Genomic DNA, 21023 nt, shown 5'->3' with positions numbered 1-21023 from the left:
TGATGTCTGCTGTTCTCGAATGAAGCTTCACTTGATGAAATCTACTACTTCAGGGCTAAGGTCACACTTCTCTGAGTCCATTCTCCTAACTTACATTCCTGTATTACGTTAGCCTTTAGATGCATCATATGTTGTACAAGTTATCTCTCCTGTAGCCGCAAGCGCATTGAAAAGGGAGAAAACTCATATGGTGACATTATGCACCTACAGAATGCTAAACAAACAACACTTCTTATAGTAAAAATAGTAATAGAGGAACATAGAAAATAGACCCCCCCTATGTACATCTTGACACCAAAACAACTTCCTCCTCCCTATATAGCTGCACTTGTGAGTCAATGCTGGAGACAGTGGCTGCCATTGGGTAACGTAGTTGTAGATAAGTCTACTTCATCAGAGTTGATCTGGGTCTAACAACAACCTATTGTACCTAATAACACTGTCACTATTTCCTCTTATACAGCTTTGTAATCCTTCCTACACAACTGTGTACCAGGTAATGCTCTCATTATTATTCAGACATCCTTTTAATTTTTTACTCCTACCTGCACAACTATTTATATCTAATAATACTTTCCTCCACTACCTGTACCAGTGGTTCCCAAACTTTTTAGAGTCGTGACCCACTATTTATCACACCAGTTTACGACGACCCACTTAACTCTACTGAGTAAAAACATTAATGAAATTAACAAATTTATTTCAGACTACATCTTCAGTGAGGCGTGTGAGAAGGATGAGCCTGTTTCTTGCTACGCTCAATAATAGAATTAACATCAGGTTCAATGTGTGATAGTTTCAGGTGTAAAGAATTTGAGAGCTGCAGTTTATTTCGATATTTGCTTTTAATCCCAACCCTTGCTGAAAATCCAGCTTCACAAATGTAAGATGATGTGAAAGGGAGAAGTACTTTTAATGCTTCGGCAGAAATGATTGAGTACCTCTGATTTGTTAAGGTCGTGAAAAAGCCTACTGCTTGATAAAACAACAAGTCTGGTATTGAAAACATAACTCTTGAACTATCTCGAAAGACAGCAGTTAATCAAAGCTAATGCGTAATTTTATAACTTTTTGCGACCCACTAAGATTCCGTTCGCGACCCATCTGTGGGTCGCAACTCATATTTTGTGAACCACTGACCTATACAATTGTACTTGTTAATATTGTCCCTCTACTGTACAGCTGAACCTAGTAATATTGTCTCTTCTCTCTAGCTATATCTAGTATTATTACCCTCACTCCATTATACAACTGTATCTACTAGTATTGTTTTCCTCTACCTATACAGTTGTACCTAGTAATATTGGCTCCATCTACGTATACAGCTATATTTAGTACGACTGTCATTTCTATCTATATATCTTAGATACCAGCTACACTGTATTTCACTATCTTATCAAGTTTTTTTTATCTCTGCCTATAGCTATTGAAGAAGCAGTTGGTAAATATAAAGGCTCTGCTATTGTTTTGACCAAAGTCAGTTCTACTCAAATACACCTTTTGCTCATATTGGGAACATTCTGTCACATATTTTTTTTTGTCATCTAGGACCATATTATCCAAAGTGTCTGTCTTCCTTTTATGACAACATGGTGTGATTAGAATAAGATTTGACTGCTATTTCTAACAAGTGGAGCAGTCCCATACGATTTTCGTAGTTGGATTGTATAGGCTGTCTGCAATACTTTACCTGCTGGGTTGCTTAGGTGAAGGTGTACGATGTTGAAAGATATCAGGAAACCTCAATGATGATGTGTCCAGTTGCATCAGAGGGTAATATATGGAAAAAAAACACTGTATGGTAAAATGCTTGCTTTCCGACCACATAGTTCTGGATTCTGTCCTACTGCATGGCATCTTGGGCAACTGTCTTCTGCTATAGCCTCAGGCTGATCAAAGCCTTCTGAGTGGATTTGGCAGATAGAAGCTGAAAGAAGCCTGTTGTGTGTGTGTGACTTACAACTACTTGACAACCAGCGTTGGTGTGTTTACATTCCTGTAATTTAGCAGTTTGGCAAATGAGACAGAATGAGTACCAGGCTTAAAAGTCTTGGGGTCAATTTGTTCTTCTAAAACCCTTCAAGGTAGTGCCTCAGCATAACCATAGTCTGAAGACTGAGACAAGTAAAAGATATTAATCAAAAGCTCCCTTAGAAGATATTTCATGATGCAAAGATGGATGGGCAATTCATGTTTGGTCAAGTAGTGCAATAAATAAAAATCGTCTCTTAAATCCTTGAGTGAACTGATTTATTTTCTGTAGCTTTTATTACAAAAGTTATAGAGCTTAGTTGTAAGATAACTTTATTGAACAGGCTTACATACATATTAGTATTCTTATATAGGTAGGGAGAAGAACTTAACGTTTCCATTGCCATAACAGTTTTATGCCAAGCTAAATAGTTCTATAAACACTAGTTGATGTGAAGTGAAACTTAATTAAGAAGGAAATAGAGAAAAGAGGTGGGGCCATGTTGAATCTAATCTCGGTACCAATCAAATGTTATAACAGGCTGTCTACTCTAGTTTGAGAAAATATAGAAGTATTCTGTCTCTAAGTTCTGTTAGTCATTATTATATTCTACCTCACTTACCACCAAAGTTATTTTTACATCAAATTGAAAATTAATTTTTATAGAATATAACGCCAATTAGTATGAATTTTTTTAATAATGACTGTAACTGTGTTAAAAGATGGCAAGTGCCTAGCTTTTATAGTAAGGAATTCTAGGGAGAGCTGGATAGCGAAATGTCTGCAGAGAAGACTTCCAGTCCTTAACTGAACCGCATTGAAGTCCTATCTTCCGGATGCTCCTCTGCTGTCTTATTTTCTGCTTGGTTTGGAATTTGAGCAAAATCCTTTTCAAAATCAACTACATTAATATCCTCAGCATCATAGTTTGACTTCTAGCTCTTTTTTTCCATTTTTTTTTTTGTTTTTTTGTTTTAACATCCTGGTATTTTCTTGGATTTTATCAAGGTCAGATAAAGGGAGTATTAACAAGGTTTGAACTTAAAGCTAAATAAGAAATTTCATCTGATGCTGTACCATTTCTGTCAATCCTGAAAGATTATGAGGAAGCTTCCACACATTCAATAGACCTGCTAGAAATAGTAACCAAATCTCCTTCAAATTACGTTCTACTGACATAAATAAAGAAGAATGCTTTGGTCAGTACGATGTTAAAGAAAGAGAAAAAAAAGTAGTGGGGTTGATTCATTCAACTAAAAGCCACCATCTAATGACTGAAACAAGTAAAAGATATGTACAATACATAAATATTGGGTTTAAATATTATCTCTGCAGACAATTAAAAGGGTTTATAATAGAGAGGGTATCCAGCTGTAAAATACTGCCTGAAAGTCTTATGCAACCTATCCCAGCATGGACAAACAGATATAAAAACTCTGAGGATAATGAAATCTCTTTGTTGTCTGAACCCCCATCATACTACATGGCACCTTGGGCAAGTCTCTTCTACTATAGCTTCGGGCTGACTAAAGCTTTGTGAGTGGATCTGGTAGACAGAAACTGAAAGAAGCCCATCGTGTGTATGTATATATATATATGTACACACGTACATATAAATGTGTATTTTTTCAATGTGTACAAATAACATGGAAAAAATAAATAAATAGTTACCAGGGTAGCAAAAATTCACGTAAGTGCCAAGGATATTACAACCTACTTATAAATGTAGAAATTCCAGGGTTAAGTGAAATGTCTTTATATAACATGGATAAATTAAGAAATGGAGTCAAATGCAGGTGTTAATCAAATCTTTATATTTCCGACAGATGTTTTGAAGGAAACATTGATATTATTCCGGAGGGAATAAAATGATGTAAAACAATGTGATCTTCTCATTAGGTAAAAAAAAAAAGAGAAACAAAACACATCAATAAGCCATTTTCACCGAATATGATTACCATGTATATGATGAAGGAGAACGTCGGCAAGTTATTTTTTTAAAAAACTGTCAATAGATTTAACATCAAAGGCAATTAAGAGAAGGAGGAGAAAGAAAGAAATTAACAGAAAATTAATAGTGGAGAAATATAGTGCGATAGATGAATAGCAATAAAGGTTAAAAGCACGGAAATAGATATATGTAGTGGAAATGAAATGTTAGAAGACAGTTAAAGGTCGAATTTTATAGATTGTAGAAATTACTTATAGGAACTAAAGGTATGTTTTTGCCAATGTTTGCAACGATAAACGTATTCTTTAAATGTGTTTACAAGAGAATTCTCCAAGAATAGGATAAGGAATTGTTCTTTGTTACAGAGTGGACAAAAAGATTTATCATATGGGAAGGATTTAGATAGAATATTCCATTCCAAATCAAATTGTTTATCATGTTCCTTTAGAGACCAAATTAATTTACTAACCCCAGTATTGTTGCATTTATACACACACACACACACACACACACACACATATATATATGAATTTTTTGCGTAATGAGAAAAAAAAACCAAGGCTGTATAGATATTAGAGCAATGCTGACATAGAACCAACATTGAACCCTTTATTCACAATATTACTGAATCTGGAACTTAACTATGGTCTGTCTATAGCACTTATTCAGCATTACCTGATACCTTTGGGCCTCAATGACACCATTATCTCTTATAACCTCAACTTCTCACATATATATATATATACAGAAAATTATTTCGAAGTCCTTCTCACAAACAAGAGAGCTTTATATGTGGTATTCAACCTGCTAAAAATAGTGCCACATACACATAAAATAGTGTCTTAAAACAATAAAGGACAAATTTGATATGTACACATTATGTCATAAAAAAAAAAGTTGGGATGGTTCTACTAGAACACCTTCGATCATATAGAACACCTAGAACACCTTTGATTATATGTATGTATGTATGTATGTGTATGTGTCCCCCATCACCACTAGACAACCAGTTTTGATGTATTTAAGTCCCTGTAACTTAATGGTTCAGCAAAAGAGACCAATAGAGTAAGTACTAAGCTTTAAAAATGCCAGTCCTGGGGTTGATTTTTTTTTACTAAAACCCTTCAAGGCAGTGTTCCAGCATGGCCACAGTCAAATGACTGAAACCAGAATAAAAGACTATATCAATAACCTTGGTGGGTTGTGAATGAATAAGAGAACTGTTTGTGATTGCTCAACCAGTAAGAGACACCAATCCAAATAGCCCTGACACCACACCTATCATTTTAAACAATGGAGGATATATTAGATAATGTAATTTTGTTTTGAATTAACAGCTGGGATAGTCATGGCTGGAATGCCTTAGGTTATAGATCTGCTTTTTTAGTATTGACCTAGGTTTACACGACAGCAATAACTTAAGAAAACGGAAAGGTGAGGTCTTTACATATCAGTTTCTTTTACCCAATAAATTGTGAAATTCTGAAACTGAATTTCGGTGCTAATTAATTGTTAATATTTCTGCAGTATTTAAGATGGGGAGCTGACAGAATTATTAACCTGCAGGTTAAAGGCGGCGAGCTGGCAGAAGTGTTAGCATTCTGGGTGAAATACTTAGCTGTATTTTGTCCCCCATTACGTTCTGAGTTCAAATCCCGCCGAGGTCGACTTTGCCTTTCATCCTTTCGGGGTCGATAAACTAAGTACCAGTTACACACTGGGGTCGATGTGATCGACTTAATCCCTTTGTTTGTCCTTGTTTGTCTCCTCTATGTTTAGCCCCTTGTGGGCAATAAATAAATAAGAATTATTAACCTGCAGGCGAAATGCTTAGTAGCATTTCATCTGTCCTTACCTTCTGAGCTCAACTTTGCCTTACATCCTTTCGAGGTCAATAAAATAATTATCTGTTGAGCCCTGGGGTCGATGTAACTGACTCACTCCACTCCCTGAAATTGCTGGCCTTGTGCCAAAATTTGAAACCAATATTTCTGTGGTATTTTAGTACTGTTATTTGACTACATGTATGTTCTGATTGAGGAGAAATATGATCTAAGGTGTTTCTAGTAGGACCATCCCAACTTTTTTTTTTTGATGACGTAATGTGTGCATATCAAATTTGTCCTTTATTGTTTTAAGACACTATTTTATGTGTATGTGGCACTATTTTTAGCAGGTTGAAAACCACATGTAAAGCTCTCTTGTTTGTAAGAAGGACTTCGAAATAATCTTCTGTATTGAAATAATTTGATATTTACATAGGCGAACCCTATTTGATATTTACATGATCTAGGGCGAAATGCGTAGCCGTATTTTGTCTTCCATTATGTTCTGAGTTCAAATTCCGCCGAGCTCGATTTTGCCTTTCATCCTTTCGGAGTCGATAAATTAAGTACCAGTTACGCACTGGGGTTGATGTAATCAACTTAATCTGTTTGTCTGTCCCCTCTATGTTTAGCCCCTTGTGGTTAGTAAAGAAACAGATATTTACATGATCTATCAGCTATAAGAAAAAGAACTTTCTGAATATTGAAGTGTTTTAATGTCATCTTGTGCTGGACTGCTGACAACTTGGTCAAGGTTTCACATTTAACTGCTTGAATCATTATGTTGTCTCCTTGAGTGAGTCATAACTCTTGATTTCTCAAGTTTAATATATGAGTTTTACATAAGCCAATGAGGTTGCCTTTATGCTGTCACTCCACCTGCTACAAATAGTAACACAAATTCTGTTAAATCACTCCTTACTATCTTAATAGAAAAAGGTTACATTGTTGTCTTGGATGTATATATACTATCTAATAAATGTTTCTTTGTTGCCCATAAGGGGCTAAACATAGAGGGGACAAACCAGGACAGACAAACGAAATTAAGTCGATTACATTGACCCCAGTGTGTAACTGGTACTTAATTTATCGACCCCGAAAGGGTGAAAGGCAAAGTCGACCTTGGCGGAATTTGAACTCAGAACGTATGGACAGACGAAATACCTATTTCTTTATTACCCACAAGGGGCTAAACATAGAGGGGACAAACAAGGACAGACAAACGAAATTAAGTCGATTACATCGACCCCAGTGCGTAACTAGTACTTAATTTATCGACCCCAAATTTGAACTCAGAACGTAACGTCAGACGAAATACGGCTATGCATTTCGCCTGGCGTGCTAACGGTTCTGCCAGCTCGCCGTCCTGATGTCTAATAAAAAAAGACAGTGATGGTCATAGCCTTTGCTCATCATATTATTCGATCATGGCTGGATTGAGATTGAATAGTAACATCAGTGAAAGGGTTTAGTCTTCCTGTTCCACAGTTGTGTGATTAGTCAAGAGAAAACCCCAACTACTGACAGAATTTGCTCCAACTAAAAACAACTATATGAGGAAAACCTGAAAGAATTCAGCTCCAAACAGCAAGCAAACAAAACGATCTCGAATCGGTTGTCTTCAATTCAACATATTTCCCTCTGTTGATGTTTTCCAGTTACGATAAAACATCCTATTGTTAGTGAATTGCACTGAACTCCCTATTTTTCTATTAATCTTGGAAGTTGTGTGTTTTGTAAATAACTATTGATTTTTAAAAAATTTTCTGTTGTCTGTCATATAATTGTACATGCCTTTCTCGCTTGCTGAGAACAATTCCAACTTCCTTCCAACTCCCTTTCAAACCAACCATTCTGTAGAGTCAGCAGGCATGAAATGAAATCTTTTTCTTCCAGAACAAAATATTTATATGACCTGTCATCACCATTGTTATTTTACCATCTTCATTAACATCAACTATAATATTCTCATCATCATCACCATCATCATCATCATCATCATCATCAGTGATAACCTCCTCCTTTTTGTCATCATCGTTAGCTACATTTTTCTCGTCACTGTCCTCTGTAACTTCCTCGTCATCATTATATCTGCAGCACTAAGGAGCCTATGAGGGAGTTGTTTGACCTGCTACAAATAGCAACCAAACCCCCTTCAAATGGCATCTTTATCATTTTTAAGAGTTTTTTAAAAAAAGCTTGGTGATAGATTTTCTCAATCAGGGCTGACCTGGGATTAGAACAACAGGTACAACAATATTCACATTGTTAACATCATCATCTCTGTTTTATTTATAAAATTTCATTTAATATCTGTTTATCCTCCAGGGAAGATAAACTGATATTTTTGACATATGGCCTGCCTATCCCTTTAAATGGATGAAACCTGTAGAAGAGGGACATCAAGGAAGACGTTGGAATGCCTCAAATGGCATGTATAAGCAAGATGTGGTCCCTGACATTTGGGAGGACAGTAACAACCCATACCAGCATGAAAAAAGCAGACATAAATGGTGTGTGTGTGTGAACAATATCGAAATCGATCAACATCAATGGAAATTGTAGCTGTGATACCAGTGCCGGTGGCACGTAAGAGAACCATCCGAACGTGACCGTTGCCAGTGCTGCCCCTACTGGCCTCCATGCCGGTGGCATGTAAAAAGGACCATCCGATCGTGGCCATTTGCCAGCCTCGTCTGGCACCTGTGCAGGTGGCACGTAAAGAGCGCCCTCTACACTCACGGAGTGGTTGGCGTTAGGAAGGGCATCCAGCTGTAGAAACACTGCCAGATCAGAGTGGAGCCTGGCGCAGCCTTCTGGCTTCCCAGACCCCAGGTGAACCGTCCAACCCATGCTAGCATGGAAAACGGACGTTAAATGATGATGATGATGAGGATGATTTATGAAACTGGTATACTTTAGAGTTGTACTTGATTAGCTAATGATTTGATCTGAAGTGAAACAATTACATTGATATTTGTGATGCTAGCTATCTAGTTCTGCTTGAAAGGCTAGATCCCCCTCCTCGCACCCCCAACATAAATTTATTCATTCCACTTTTTTGCATTATTGATATTACATTTGGTCAATGCAGAACATTACTAGTTTCCTCACATTCAACTGTTTTATTACGTGACTTGTCTAGTCAACTCCTATCGCATTTCTTACAAACCTCTCAGTATAAAAATTCAGTCACGGTATTTTGATTATTTATCTTTTTACTTAATTCAGTCATTAGACTGTGGCTATGCTGGGGCACCAACTTGAAGGGTTTTAGTTGAACAAATTGACTCCAGGACTCATTTTTTAAGCCTAGTACTTATTCTACCAGTCTCTTTTGCCGAACCACTAAGTTACGATGACATTCACTCACCAACACTGGTTGTCAAGCAGTGGTACGGGTCAAACACTGACACGAAGACACACGTACATACATACACATATATATATTTCTTTACTACCCACAAGGGGCTAAACAAGGACAGACAAACGGTTTAAGTCGATTACATCGACCCCAGTGCGTAATTGGTACTTAATTTATCGACCCCGAAAGGATGAAAGGCAAAGTCGACCTCGGCAGAATTTGAACTCAGAACATAATGGCAGACGAAAAATGGCTACGCATTTTGCCCGGCATGCTAACGTTTCTGCCAACTCGCCTTATATATATATATATGTGTGTGTATATACACACACACACACACACACATATATATATATATATATACACACACACACACGCACGCGACGGGCTTCTTTCAGTTTCTGTCTATCAATCCACTCACAGGGCTTTGACCAGCCTAAGGCTATAGAAGTCCCTTGCTGTGCAGTGAGACGGAACTTGGAACTATGTGCTTGGGAAGCAAGCTTCTTACCACGCAGCCATGCCTGCACTTATTGTAATATATTTATCACACTGGTTGTCTTAGTTGTGGTTTTATCACTCTCGTGTTAAAAACCTAAATCACACCGTTACATTTATATATATATCTACCTTTGTATTTCTTGAAGGGCTTGCTGTGGGGAGGCCCTTCCTTGCTCTTGAGTCTATAGCAGGAAAAATAATTTCTGTATTATGTTTTTTATTTCTTTTATAAATTTGACTTTAAAGTCTTGTCTTAGTAGTCTATCTCTCTCTTTCTGTCTGTGTGTTTTGTAAAAATCTCTCTATATGTATATATAGGCGCAGGAGTGGCTGTGTGGTAAGTAGCTTGCTAACCAACCACATGGTTCCGGGTTCAGTCCCACTGCGTGGCATCTTGGGCAAGTGTCTTCTGCTATAGCCCCGGGCCGACCAATGCCTTGTGAGTGGATTTGGTAGACGGAAACTGAAAGAAGCCTGTCGTATATATATATATATACACACACACACACGCACGCGACGGGCTTCTTTCAGTTTCTGTCTATCAATCCACTCACAGGGCTTTGACCAGCCTAAGGCTATAGAAGTCCCTTGCTGTGCAGTGAGACGGAACTTGGAACTATGTGCTTGGGAAGCAAGCTTCTTACCACGCAGCCATGCCTGCACTTATTGTAATATATTTATCACACTGGTTGTCTTAGTTGTGGTTTTATCACTCTCGTGTTAAAAACCTAAATCACACCATTACATTTATATATATATCTACCTTTGTATTTCTTGAAGGGCTTGCTGTGGGGAGGCCCTTCCTTGCTCTTGAGTCTATAGCAGGAAAAATAATTTCTGTATTATGTTTTTTATTTCTTTTATAAATTTGACTTTAAAGTCTTGTCTTAGTAGTCTATCTCTCTCTTTCTGTCTGTGTGTTTTGTAAAAATCTCTCTATATGTATATATAGGCGCAGGAGTGGCTGTGTGGTAAGTAGCTTGCTAACCAACCACATGGTTCCGGGTTCAGTCCCACTGCGTGGCATCTTGGGCAAGTGTCTTCTGCTATAGCCCCGGGCCGACCAATGCCTTGTGAGTGGATTTGGTAGACGGAAACTGAAAGAAGCCTGTCGTATATATATATAATATATATATATATATATATGTATGTGTGTGTGTGTTTGTGTGTCTGTGTTTGTCCCCCTAGCATTGCTTGACAACCGATGCTGGTGTGTTTACATCCCCATCACTTAGTGGTTCGGCAAAAGAGACCGATAGAATAAGTACTGGGCTTACAAAGAATAAGTCCCGGGGTCGATTTGCTCGACTAAAGGTGGTGCTCAAGCATGGCCCCAGTCAAATGACTGAAACAAGTAAAAAAGAGAGAAAGAGAATATATAAACGGCAAAATGTCCGTGTGTGTGTGTCCTTTATACAAATCCACAATTTTTCAGTTAGAGGGCTCGCGCTTTCTATGGTCATTCAAAACCGTCCAAGGGTGGTCGTGCACATCTTTACATTTCCGCAGTCACCCCACAAAGCCATAAAAAAGTCAATAGAAGTGACTTTTTGGTGAATTTTCTATCCAAAACCTAATCAAAATGCCCGAAACTTGATATGCCAATTGAATGCCAGCTAGCTGTATGTGATTGGTCAGAGATTTGGACAGTACTCGCGTGTACGTGCGCATGCACGCAGCTGTATATGCATGCACTAGCACTATGACCCAGCAATGCCGGGTCATAGTGCTAGTGTGTTGTTAATCTTGATCAGGCAATCAAGTAGTTGGCCAAATAAGGAAGTGTGACCCACATATTCATCTTAGTTGCACTATGTCTCTGACATGCAGTGATAAATTGTATGAAGGGCTGTTGTAGCAACCTGGACATGTTGCACTCTCTGTACTGTCCTGTCTATTTCTGTATGCCAGTATATCCTGATGGTGGCCACCCAGTAGAAAGGGGGAAGGTAGGGTCCGAAATGCAACAGTCGTCGTGTTTTATGTTACTATGAGCAGAGTGAGTGTTCTTAGGTGATTGTAATAATACTCTAGGGTGTTTTATGTGTGTGTCTGTGTGTAAGTATATATATATATACACACACACACACACCACACACACACACACACATACATATATATATATACACATACATATATGAATGGATTTGGTAGGCAGAGGCCCATCGTGTGTGTATATATGTATTTGTGTCTGTTTGACCCCACTATTGGTTGACAATTGGTGTTGGTGTGTTTATGTCCCTGAAACTTAGCGATTCAGCAAAAGAGAATGATAAAATAAATACCAGGCTTCAAAAAGAAGTAGGTAGTGGGGTCTATTGATTCAACTAAAAATTCTTCAAGGTGGTGTCCCAGCAAGGTTGCAGTCTTAATGACTCTGCCTCAGAGGGGAACTTGGTGCAATCCCATGGTCATTCATGATCAAAAGGGGTCCTTCAAAATAATGTGAATAAATAACCCTTACATTTGACAGAGTAATCTGAATGCTAAGGGGTTAAGTCTTTTGTTGAGGCAGGTTTCTAAACTGGGTTCAAATACAGGGTGTTCCATAAAGGGTGCCGAATTTGAAAGGTGAATAATTAAAATGAATTCTTGTAAACATTTTGCATATTTCTAATGAGTTATGTCTCCCATTTAGATATGGGACACAATGTCGGTCATATGTCCATCTGCACTGAGTCTGCATACGTTTATGTGCTCCTCGAAATTTTCGATAACTCTCTCACAGATGTGTGGCCCAATGCCTGATTTCAGCCTTGAGTTCAGGAATTGTGTGTGGTTTCTTGACATATACCTGTGATTTCACATACCCCCCAAAGAAGAAATCACAAGGTGTAAGATCGCAGGACCTTGGTGGCCATTACTGGTCATCATGCAAGGATATCACTCATTGCAGAAACTTTTTGTGGAGTAATGCAAGCGTTTGGTGCAAAGTGTGACAGGTTGCTCCATCCTGCTGAAATCAGAAGTTGTCAATCTTCATATCTTCCAAGTTCGACCATAACTGAGTGGATATCATGTCTCTGTAACATTCTCCATTAATGGTAACTGCATTCCCCTCATCATTTTCAAAGAAGAACAGTCCAAGCACCTGTCCAAAACCAAACCACACAATCGCTTTCAGTGGATGCATCTCATGCTCCTGCATTATTTGATGATTTTCATTTTCCCATATCCGGCAGTTCTGTTTGACAAATCCACTCAAGTGGAACTGGGCCTTGTCACTGAAGATGATTTTCTTTGCAAAATTTTCATCAGTTGCAAGTCTCTCCACAACCCAGTCAGCAAATTTCCTCTGCCTCCCATGGTCAGGTGGCTGAAGATGCTGTGTAAGTTGAATTTTGTATGCATGCAAATGAAGATCTTTATGCAAAATTCGATGTAATGAAGTGGTCGGGATGCCCAACTACTGCAAACGTTGGCGATATGATTTTCCCACGCTCAGTGACACTGTTTCACACAACAACAATTTGTTGCTCTGTCCAACGAGAATGGTTCCACCCAGGCAATTTGGCTGTTGCAACTGAAGCAGTTGTTTTAAACTTCGTCATTAGTCTGCGAACTGTAGACTCTTTGGGTGCTTCATTTCTCCCCCAAAATAGTACGAAGTGTTCCAGCTGTTTGCGTTGCTCTTTCTCCATTTTGGTAAAATGTCTTCACGATGAAAACATGTTGCTCAGTTGTAAACTGCTCCGTGACACACTGCACACTACTCTGAAACACAAACAAAAAACTATTAATCAGAGTGAAGAGAGATAGCAGATATGATAAAAGCATGCATTCAAACTTCAAAACACAAAAGTCACCCAATTCAAATTTGGCATTCTTTATGGAATACCCTATAGTTGTGCAGCAGTGTCCAGAGAATGATGGAGGAATGTATGATGTTTGTAGGTTTTATAGTATTTTGAGAAAATCCTGTATTTACAAGTTGAAAAGAGTGAGTAGAAGAACATATCCCTCTGGTACTTCATTCAAAGAAATTATAGGTCCTGGAAGTATTGTTTCTATACACCATTATAAAAAGCTTGGCGGTCTGTAAGGTAATCCGTTGTGTGTTTCTTAAAGTGGTAAATATTTTTATGTATCATCTGATAGAGGATAAATTGCTGGTGTCATTAGCTATTAGAATGGCACATATCATCATCATCATCATCGTTTAACGTCCGCTTTCTATGCTAGCATGGGTTGGACGATTTGACTGAGGACTGGCGAACCAGATGGCTGCACCAGGCCCTAATCTGATCTGGCAGAGTTTCTACAGCTGGATGCCCTTCCTAACACCAAGCACTCTGAGAGTGTAGCGGGTGCTTTTACGTGGCACCAGCACAAGGGCCAGTCAGGCGGTACTGGCAACGGCCATGCTCAAATGCTGCTTTTTATGTGCCTGGGAGTTTTTCCTCTTTTCAACTATCGATGTCAGCATATATAATCTGCAAAGTTTTGTGAGCAGCGTCAAAGTCTGAATTTCATGTGGGTTGGAGAAAGGGATGCTTCGGTTAATTATGTCAAGGATTAGCCTTTCTAAAATTTTGGGGTTTTGCATAGCGAGTGATGGGTGTAAGTGAAGTTACTTCATTTGGGGTTTTGATAAGCCTTTAGACTTGTTTCAATTTTGCTTATCTTTGAGATTCTGGAGAATTTAGTGTGGGTGTAGTTTGTGTGCGCCTGGGTAGATGGATGTAGTGTCTGTGTGCACTGATAAGTAGATGAAGTGTTTGTGTGTGCACACACACACACAGATGGATTGATGCGTTTGTGGATGGGTGTAGTTTGGGGGGGGGGGGACAGGTGGGTGTATGTAGTTGGTGTGCTTTACATGTTGTCTTCTTTTCAATGCTTCTTTTATATCAAGCTCAACCTAACAAGTCAACGTTTATCTGTTAAGAGAAAGAGAAATTGTTCTTAGTGAATACAGTACCGACCTGCTGCTGTAGTGTGTGTGTGTGTGTGTGCTTTAGCATTCTTGTCCTATTTAGCTGCTGGTAGCAGAATAGATAACAACTAAGTCTTAGGGAGCAGTGTGCTGAATAAAGTGGATATTGGTAATTTTTTCTGGCTTACGGTGCCAAGATGATGAAATTCTTTTACACAAGAATAGAACAGAATCTGAAAATCAACAATCCATCCACTTGTCCCTTTAAAGGGTAGCAAAGTTCTCTCTTTCAACACACACATATACAATATATATATACATATATTATGTATATAATGTAATGTATATGAGTATATAATGTAATGTATATGTGTATATAATGTAATGTATATGTGTATATAATGTAATGTATATGTGTATATAATGTAATGTATATGTGTATATAATGTAATGTATATGTGTATATAATGTAATGTATATGTGTATATAATGTAATGTATATGTGTATATTATGTAATGTATATGTGTATATAATGTAATGTATATGTATATATAATGTAATGTATATGTGTATATAACGTGATGTAGTTATGCAGGAGTGGGTGTGTGATAAGTAGCTTGTTTACCAATCACGTGGTTCCGGGTTCAGTCCCACTGCATGGCACCTTGGGCAAGTGCCTTCTACTATAGCCTCAGATCGACCAAAGCCTTGTGAGTGGATTTGGTAGACAGAAACTCAAAGAAGCGCAGTGTGTCTCCCCACCCTTGTTTGATAACCAATGTTGGTGTATTTACGTCCCTGTATCTTAGTGGCTCAGCAAAAGAGACTGATAGAATAAGTACTAGACCCTGCTGTACTCTTTTACCACAGCTTTCTCTTACTTCTTGTTTCTGTTGTACCTGTATTTGAAAGGGCCAGCCCTTGTCACACTCTGCGCCACGCTGAATCTCCCTGAGAACTACGTTAAAGGTACACATGTCTGTGGAGTGCTCAGCCACTTAAACATTAATTTCATGAGCAGGCTGTTCCATTGATCAGATCAACTGGAACCCTCATCATCGTGACTGACAGAGTGCCAACATAATATATATATATATGTATATAATGTAATGTATGTATATAATGAAACAATATATATATATATATTATATATATATATATATATTATATATATATATATATATATAGTTGGAATGTACACAAAAAAAACAAACCAAAAGACATGTGTAAACAGCAATCAGATGTATTAGTTTAACACTTGAGAAGTGAGAAAGTCTTTTACATTTCGAGCCTACGCTCTTCAACAGAAAGGAACACAGAAATAAGCAGAGAGAAAAAATAAAAAAGGTTTAGTGGCTAGCGAACAAATATATATATATACATACATACATACATATATACACACACACACACCTATGTATATGATGTAATGAACATATAATATATATGTATATAATGTAATGAATATATATTGTTTGTTCCTTCTCGAGCCACACCCGGCTCATAAGGGCCGGTTTCCTTGGCATATAGGTTCCCCACCTGGATGGGATGCCGGTCTGTCACAGGTGAGCTGCAAGATGCAGGAGGAAAGAGTGAGAGAAAGTTGTGGTGAAAGTGTCAGCAGAAGTTCACCATTACCTTCTGCCAGAGCCGCGTGGAGCTTAGGTGTTTTGCTCATAAACACACACATCGTCCGGTCTGAGATTCGAACTCGCGATCCCTCGACTTAGAATCTGCTGCTCTAACTACTAGGCCATGTACCTCCACTAATGAATATATATAATGTAACGAACATATATGTGTGTATAATGTAACAAGTATTTGTGTATAATGTAGCGAATATGTATGAGTGTATAATGTAACGAATATGTATGTGTGTATAATGTAATGTGTGTGTGTGTGTATAATGTAACAAATGTGTATATGTGTACAATGTAGCGATTATTTATATATATGTATGCACACACACACACATGCATACAATTTTTATGAATCAAATGTGGTGAGATCTCAAAGAATTGACATACATACGACACAGGTTTTTTTTTTTTCTTTTTACTTCTACCCAGATTCTATTTATATTCAATAATCTAGCAATGCCTGATAGATAAGAGTTGTGAGAATGGCTGGTGCGATAGTGGCTGCAGCAAGGCTGATGTTGGTAATAAGGACGGAGGGGGTAGAGTGAAGTGTTGTGACCTAATGTGGAAGGTGTGAGGCTGTTGTCAGAATTAAATCAGTTGGATGCAGTAACGAAATGGTTCCACATAAGTCACGTGACCCTGTTTTAGTGAACTAATTATTTCCCATCTACACACATGCCTTACCTTAGACACTCTTTTGAGTTAACTTCATTGCACTTATACCTAACGTGAAATTCAATATTTACATTAAGAACTGTTTATATTAAGATAATATAACTCTGGCTACCGATTCCAACCCCCTACCCTTCCTGCTTCAAACTTACCTTATATCCTGTCTTCAGTTCAAGTTCCACTTTCCCTTCACAGCTTTCATTTTATGTTTACCTACTCCCTATATATTCTGCACCATCAGGTAAGAAGGCTTACTTTTAAATCCCTCACTATAAACATCTGACTTGTAAACCTTTCTTGTTTAATATTCAACCATATGGCTTATTCGTTAGGCTTTTCTGACTGGCAGGTGGTACGCTATCATATATACAAACTTAGAAGAGATTAATCAGGCAATAGTAGTAGTAGGAGGTGAAACTAAACAGCTGACTCTGCCCTTAGGGACCCCTTTTCTACAGCTGTCCTCTTCAGCATTCAGATTTCTTGCAGCATTTCTCTTCCTTCTGCTGCTGCTGCCGCCATGTAAGTTGTACTATTTTGTTAATCATTTTACAGTTTTAGCAGATCTTTTTCAGTTTGAACAGCAGTTTTTAACATAATTTCTAGGTAACTAAAAAATTTTAGACTTTGTATACTGGTAGAATGTGTTCATAAAACATCTTTTTCTCTTGGCTTTATTGAGAAAATTCTATAGTTTGTAAGATATTTGTTGTTTTTTTTTCTTCAATTTCTGCAATTTCAACCAATCAATGGCGTCTATTGAGGTAAAAAAAAAACATTGTGCCGTATGAATATGTCCCTCGTTTAAGAAACAGATTGGGTTTATTTACATTCCTGAAGAAAAAAAGATACCCTTCTCCCACCCCTAACCCTAACTAACCCTAGCCCTAAAACAGATTGAAATGCAATAGATCGATACTAGGGTCATAATTATGGGTAACAATTTCATATGACACCACTAGAAAAAACTGCCGTTCAAACCGAAAAGATCCGTTTTAGCTAGCTAGCTATATACATGCTCTGACTATATACACCCACATTCATCAGTTGCACACCAACTACAAAAGAAGCCACTATGCATTGCTTAACATGCTAAAAATAACAGCCAAATCATCTTAAAAAAATAAGTAAGAATACATATGACAACGTAGTCATAAATATACAAAAGAGGCGTCTTGGTCATGGCTGGAATGTCTTTGATCCTAGGTGTACTTGATCCGGGTTGACCTGGGGCTAAATAAGAGCATACTAACAATATACTCACGCAGACATGCATTGATCAGCCTCACACACACATGGCCATCTATACAGTGTGTATATTCTGTTAAAATGAATATTGATGCAGGATGGGATTTTTTTCAGTTAAAAATCGATTTTGTTTCAGATATATTTGATTATAGTTATCTCAACTATAACCCAAATGTTTGCAAGTTTGGATTTAGTAACTATGTCAGAATAATAAATGTGCCTGAGTATAACTTCAAATTATAGCTCTGTCTAGATATAACTCTACTGGAATTCAGTTGTGCTTGAATGTAATAATCGAAGCAGAATATCGCTATACCTGAATATGCTTACATTAGAATATATATCAAGAGGGATACCGGAATGGATATAGCCAATCTGAAAGAAGTGGCCCAAGATAGAACTGACAGGAGGACACTGATCCAACGAGTGACCGAGAGTCGACTTCGACTGAGCGGATAGATAGATAGATAGAATATATATTTCTTTACTACCCACAAGGGGCTAAAAACAGAGGGGACAAACAAGGACAGACAAACGGATTAAGTCGGTTATATCGATCCCAGTGCATAACTGGTACTTAATTTATCGACCACGAAAGGATGAAAGGCAAAGTCGACCTCGGCGGAATTTGAACTCAGAACATAGCGGCAGACGAAATACCTATTTCTTTACTACCCACAAGGGGCTAAACACAGAGGGGACAATCAAGGACAGACAGACGGATTAAGTCGTTTATATCGACTCCAATGCGTAACTGGTACTTAATTTATCGACCCCGAAAGGATGAAAGGCAAAGTCGACCTCAGCGGAATTTGAACTCAGAACGTAACAGCAGACGAAATACGGCTACGCATTTCGCCCGATGTGCTAACGTTTCTGCCAGCTCGCCGCCTTTACATTAGAATATAGTTACATCTGAATGTTAATAACTATATTTGAATATATACCAGAATACAGCTATACCTGGAGATAATAAATATACCTGGATATAACTATATCTTGATATAATAACCATACCATTGTATATCTATACTTGCATGTAACTATACCTCGACATAATAACTACCACAATGCACCTTTATGAGAATATAGTTATATATCTTGCTGTAACTGTACCAGATTATAGTGCACTATTGAATATAATACATATCATAAGAATCGTTGTTGGTGGCTAAGTTTGTCCATAATGTGTATTATATCCAGGTACTGAATGTACTTCGATCAATAGAATCCATTACTGTATATAGCAACTGTTACAGCCCTGTTCATGCACTCTAACATCATGCAATTTTATTTACTACAACCACTAATTTACCTGTACTGGTGTATAGTTTATTATGATACATATGCACCCAAACAGTATTATAACCAGTGTGTCCTTAGGATAACCATAATTTATGCATTGTTCTAGTTTATAATTTTACACAGCACTTATACGGTTTACCTGCAATGTTAAATTGCAGTGGAGATGTATAGAAACAGCATAACCATGCACAAACAGCATTATAATTAGTGTAAATTTAGTAGTAGCCTTAATATTGCACGTGCTGTATATGTGTTGCATATTTCTTTTGCTGAGTATTATACATGTATGGTGGGGGTATTATGTCTACTGTCTACACTAGCACTGACATAAAATAGAAGCCAGCAATGAATTTTAATGTGTGTAAACAATATGCTATTGATGCAACAGTGTGACCGGGTGAAGTTGAAATAGTCAATATCTAAGCCTGAAAGCTGTTGTGTGCAGCTGTAGCATAAATTCACTCAGAGCGTATGATCAGCTGCACAATTGTGTATTATAGTGAATACTGCCAGCTGGATAAGTTTGTCCATAATGTTTTGCCTAAACTTCAATCGATAGAAACCATTAGCTGCATAATCATTATACCTGTAGATCTTGTGAATTTATGGTGAATTTGTTAAGCTGTATACTCTCTTTGCTCTTTTACTTGTTTCAGTCATTTGACTGCGGCCATGCTGGAGCACCGCCTTTAATTGAACAACTCGACCCTGGGACTTATTCTTTTGTAAGCCCAGTACTTATTCTATCGGTCTCTTTTGCTGAACCGCTAAGTGACGGAGACATAAACACACCAGCATCGGTTGTCAAGCAATGCTAGGGGGACAGACACACACACACACACACACATACACATATACATATATATGACGGGCTTCTTTCAGTTTCCGTCTACCAAATCCACTCACAAGGCTTTGGTCGGCCTGAGGCTATAGTAGAAGACACTTGCCCAAGGTGCCACACAGTGGGACTGAACCCGGAACCATGTGGTTTGTAAGCAAGCTACTTACCACACAGCGCCTATGAATATATTTGCTAACTTAGGGGCTAGCCAGTAAGAGATTGTCTCCTCATCCAGGGGAAAAGTTGTTTCTTTAACGCTTCACAAATCAATATTAACTACTACTAACTCAATCAATCTTCTAACATCTGGTGGGGGTGGGGCAACAGGTTTAGTTCAGTATTGAGCAAGGATAGACACAGTGAAGATGATAGATGGTTGTACTGAGCAAATTTGATATGCAACAGTGATAGTGCTATGTAAAAAGCACTGGCGATGGTGCCACGTGAAAAGCACCTAATACACTGTTAAGTGGTTGGCATTAAGAAGGGCATCCAGCAGCAGAAACTGAGCCAAAACAGACAATGGAAGTTGGTACTGCCCCTGGCCCTGCCAGTTCTTGTCAAGCTGTCCAACCCATGCCAGCATGGAAAAAGGACATCAAATGATGATGATGATAGTTCAAAGTAGCAGGTTCCATTGTAATAACAGAGGAAACTGTGAAAATAAACATGACTATGAAATAACAATTGCAGTATGTCAGTAACTGCGTCCTGTATCAATTATGAACAGGGGTGTATAAACACCTTGTTGGTGTAGATTAGTGACTTCTAGGGGTTATTAGGGTTACCCTTTTCTTACAGCTAAAAGTGAACCATGCTTTCA

At 38.0% G+C, this 21023-nt stretch overlaps 1 protein-coding gene across 6 annotated transcripts in view; it reads left to right on the top strand.

Annotated features, from left to right (window-relative positions):
• Positions 1–21023, top strand: part of LOC115219800 (protrudin) — a 95253-nt gene that overhangs the window by 13454 nt on the left and 60776 nt on the right. The window contains exon 1 of one of the 6 annotated variants that reach the window (XM_036509513.1): positions 16675–17047. The exons of the other annotated variants lie outside the window; for them this stretch is intronic. Coding sequence (XP_036365406.1) covers positions 17012–17047 — 36 coding nt within the window. The 5' untranslated portion in view covers positions 16675–17011. Of the gene's footprint in view, positions 1–16674; positions 17048–21023 lie in introns of those variants that run through there. 6 annotated transcript variants of the gene reach the window in all.

This window comes from Octopus sinensis, linkage group LG15 (assembly GCF_006345805.1).
Source record: "Octopus sinensis linkage group LG15, ASM634580v1, whole genome shotgun sequence".
In the NCBI taxonomy this organism is placed as follows: domain Eukaryota; kingdom Metazoa; phylum Mollusca; class Cephalopoda; order Octopoda; family Octopodidae; genus Octopus; species Octopus sinensis.
Note: the sequence above shows the minus strand (reverse complement) of the source record. Positions and strands in the feature narration are given on the sequence as shown.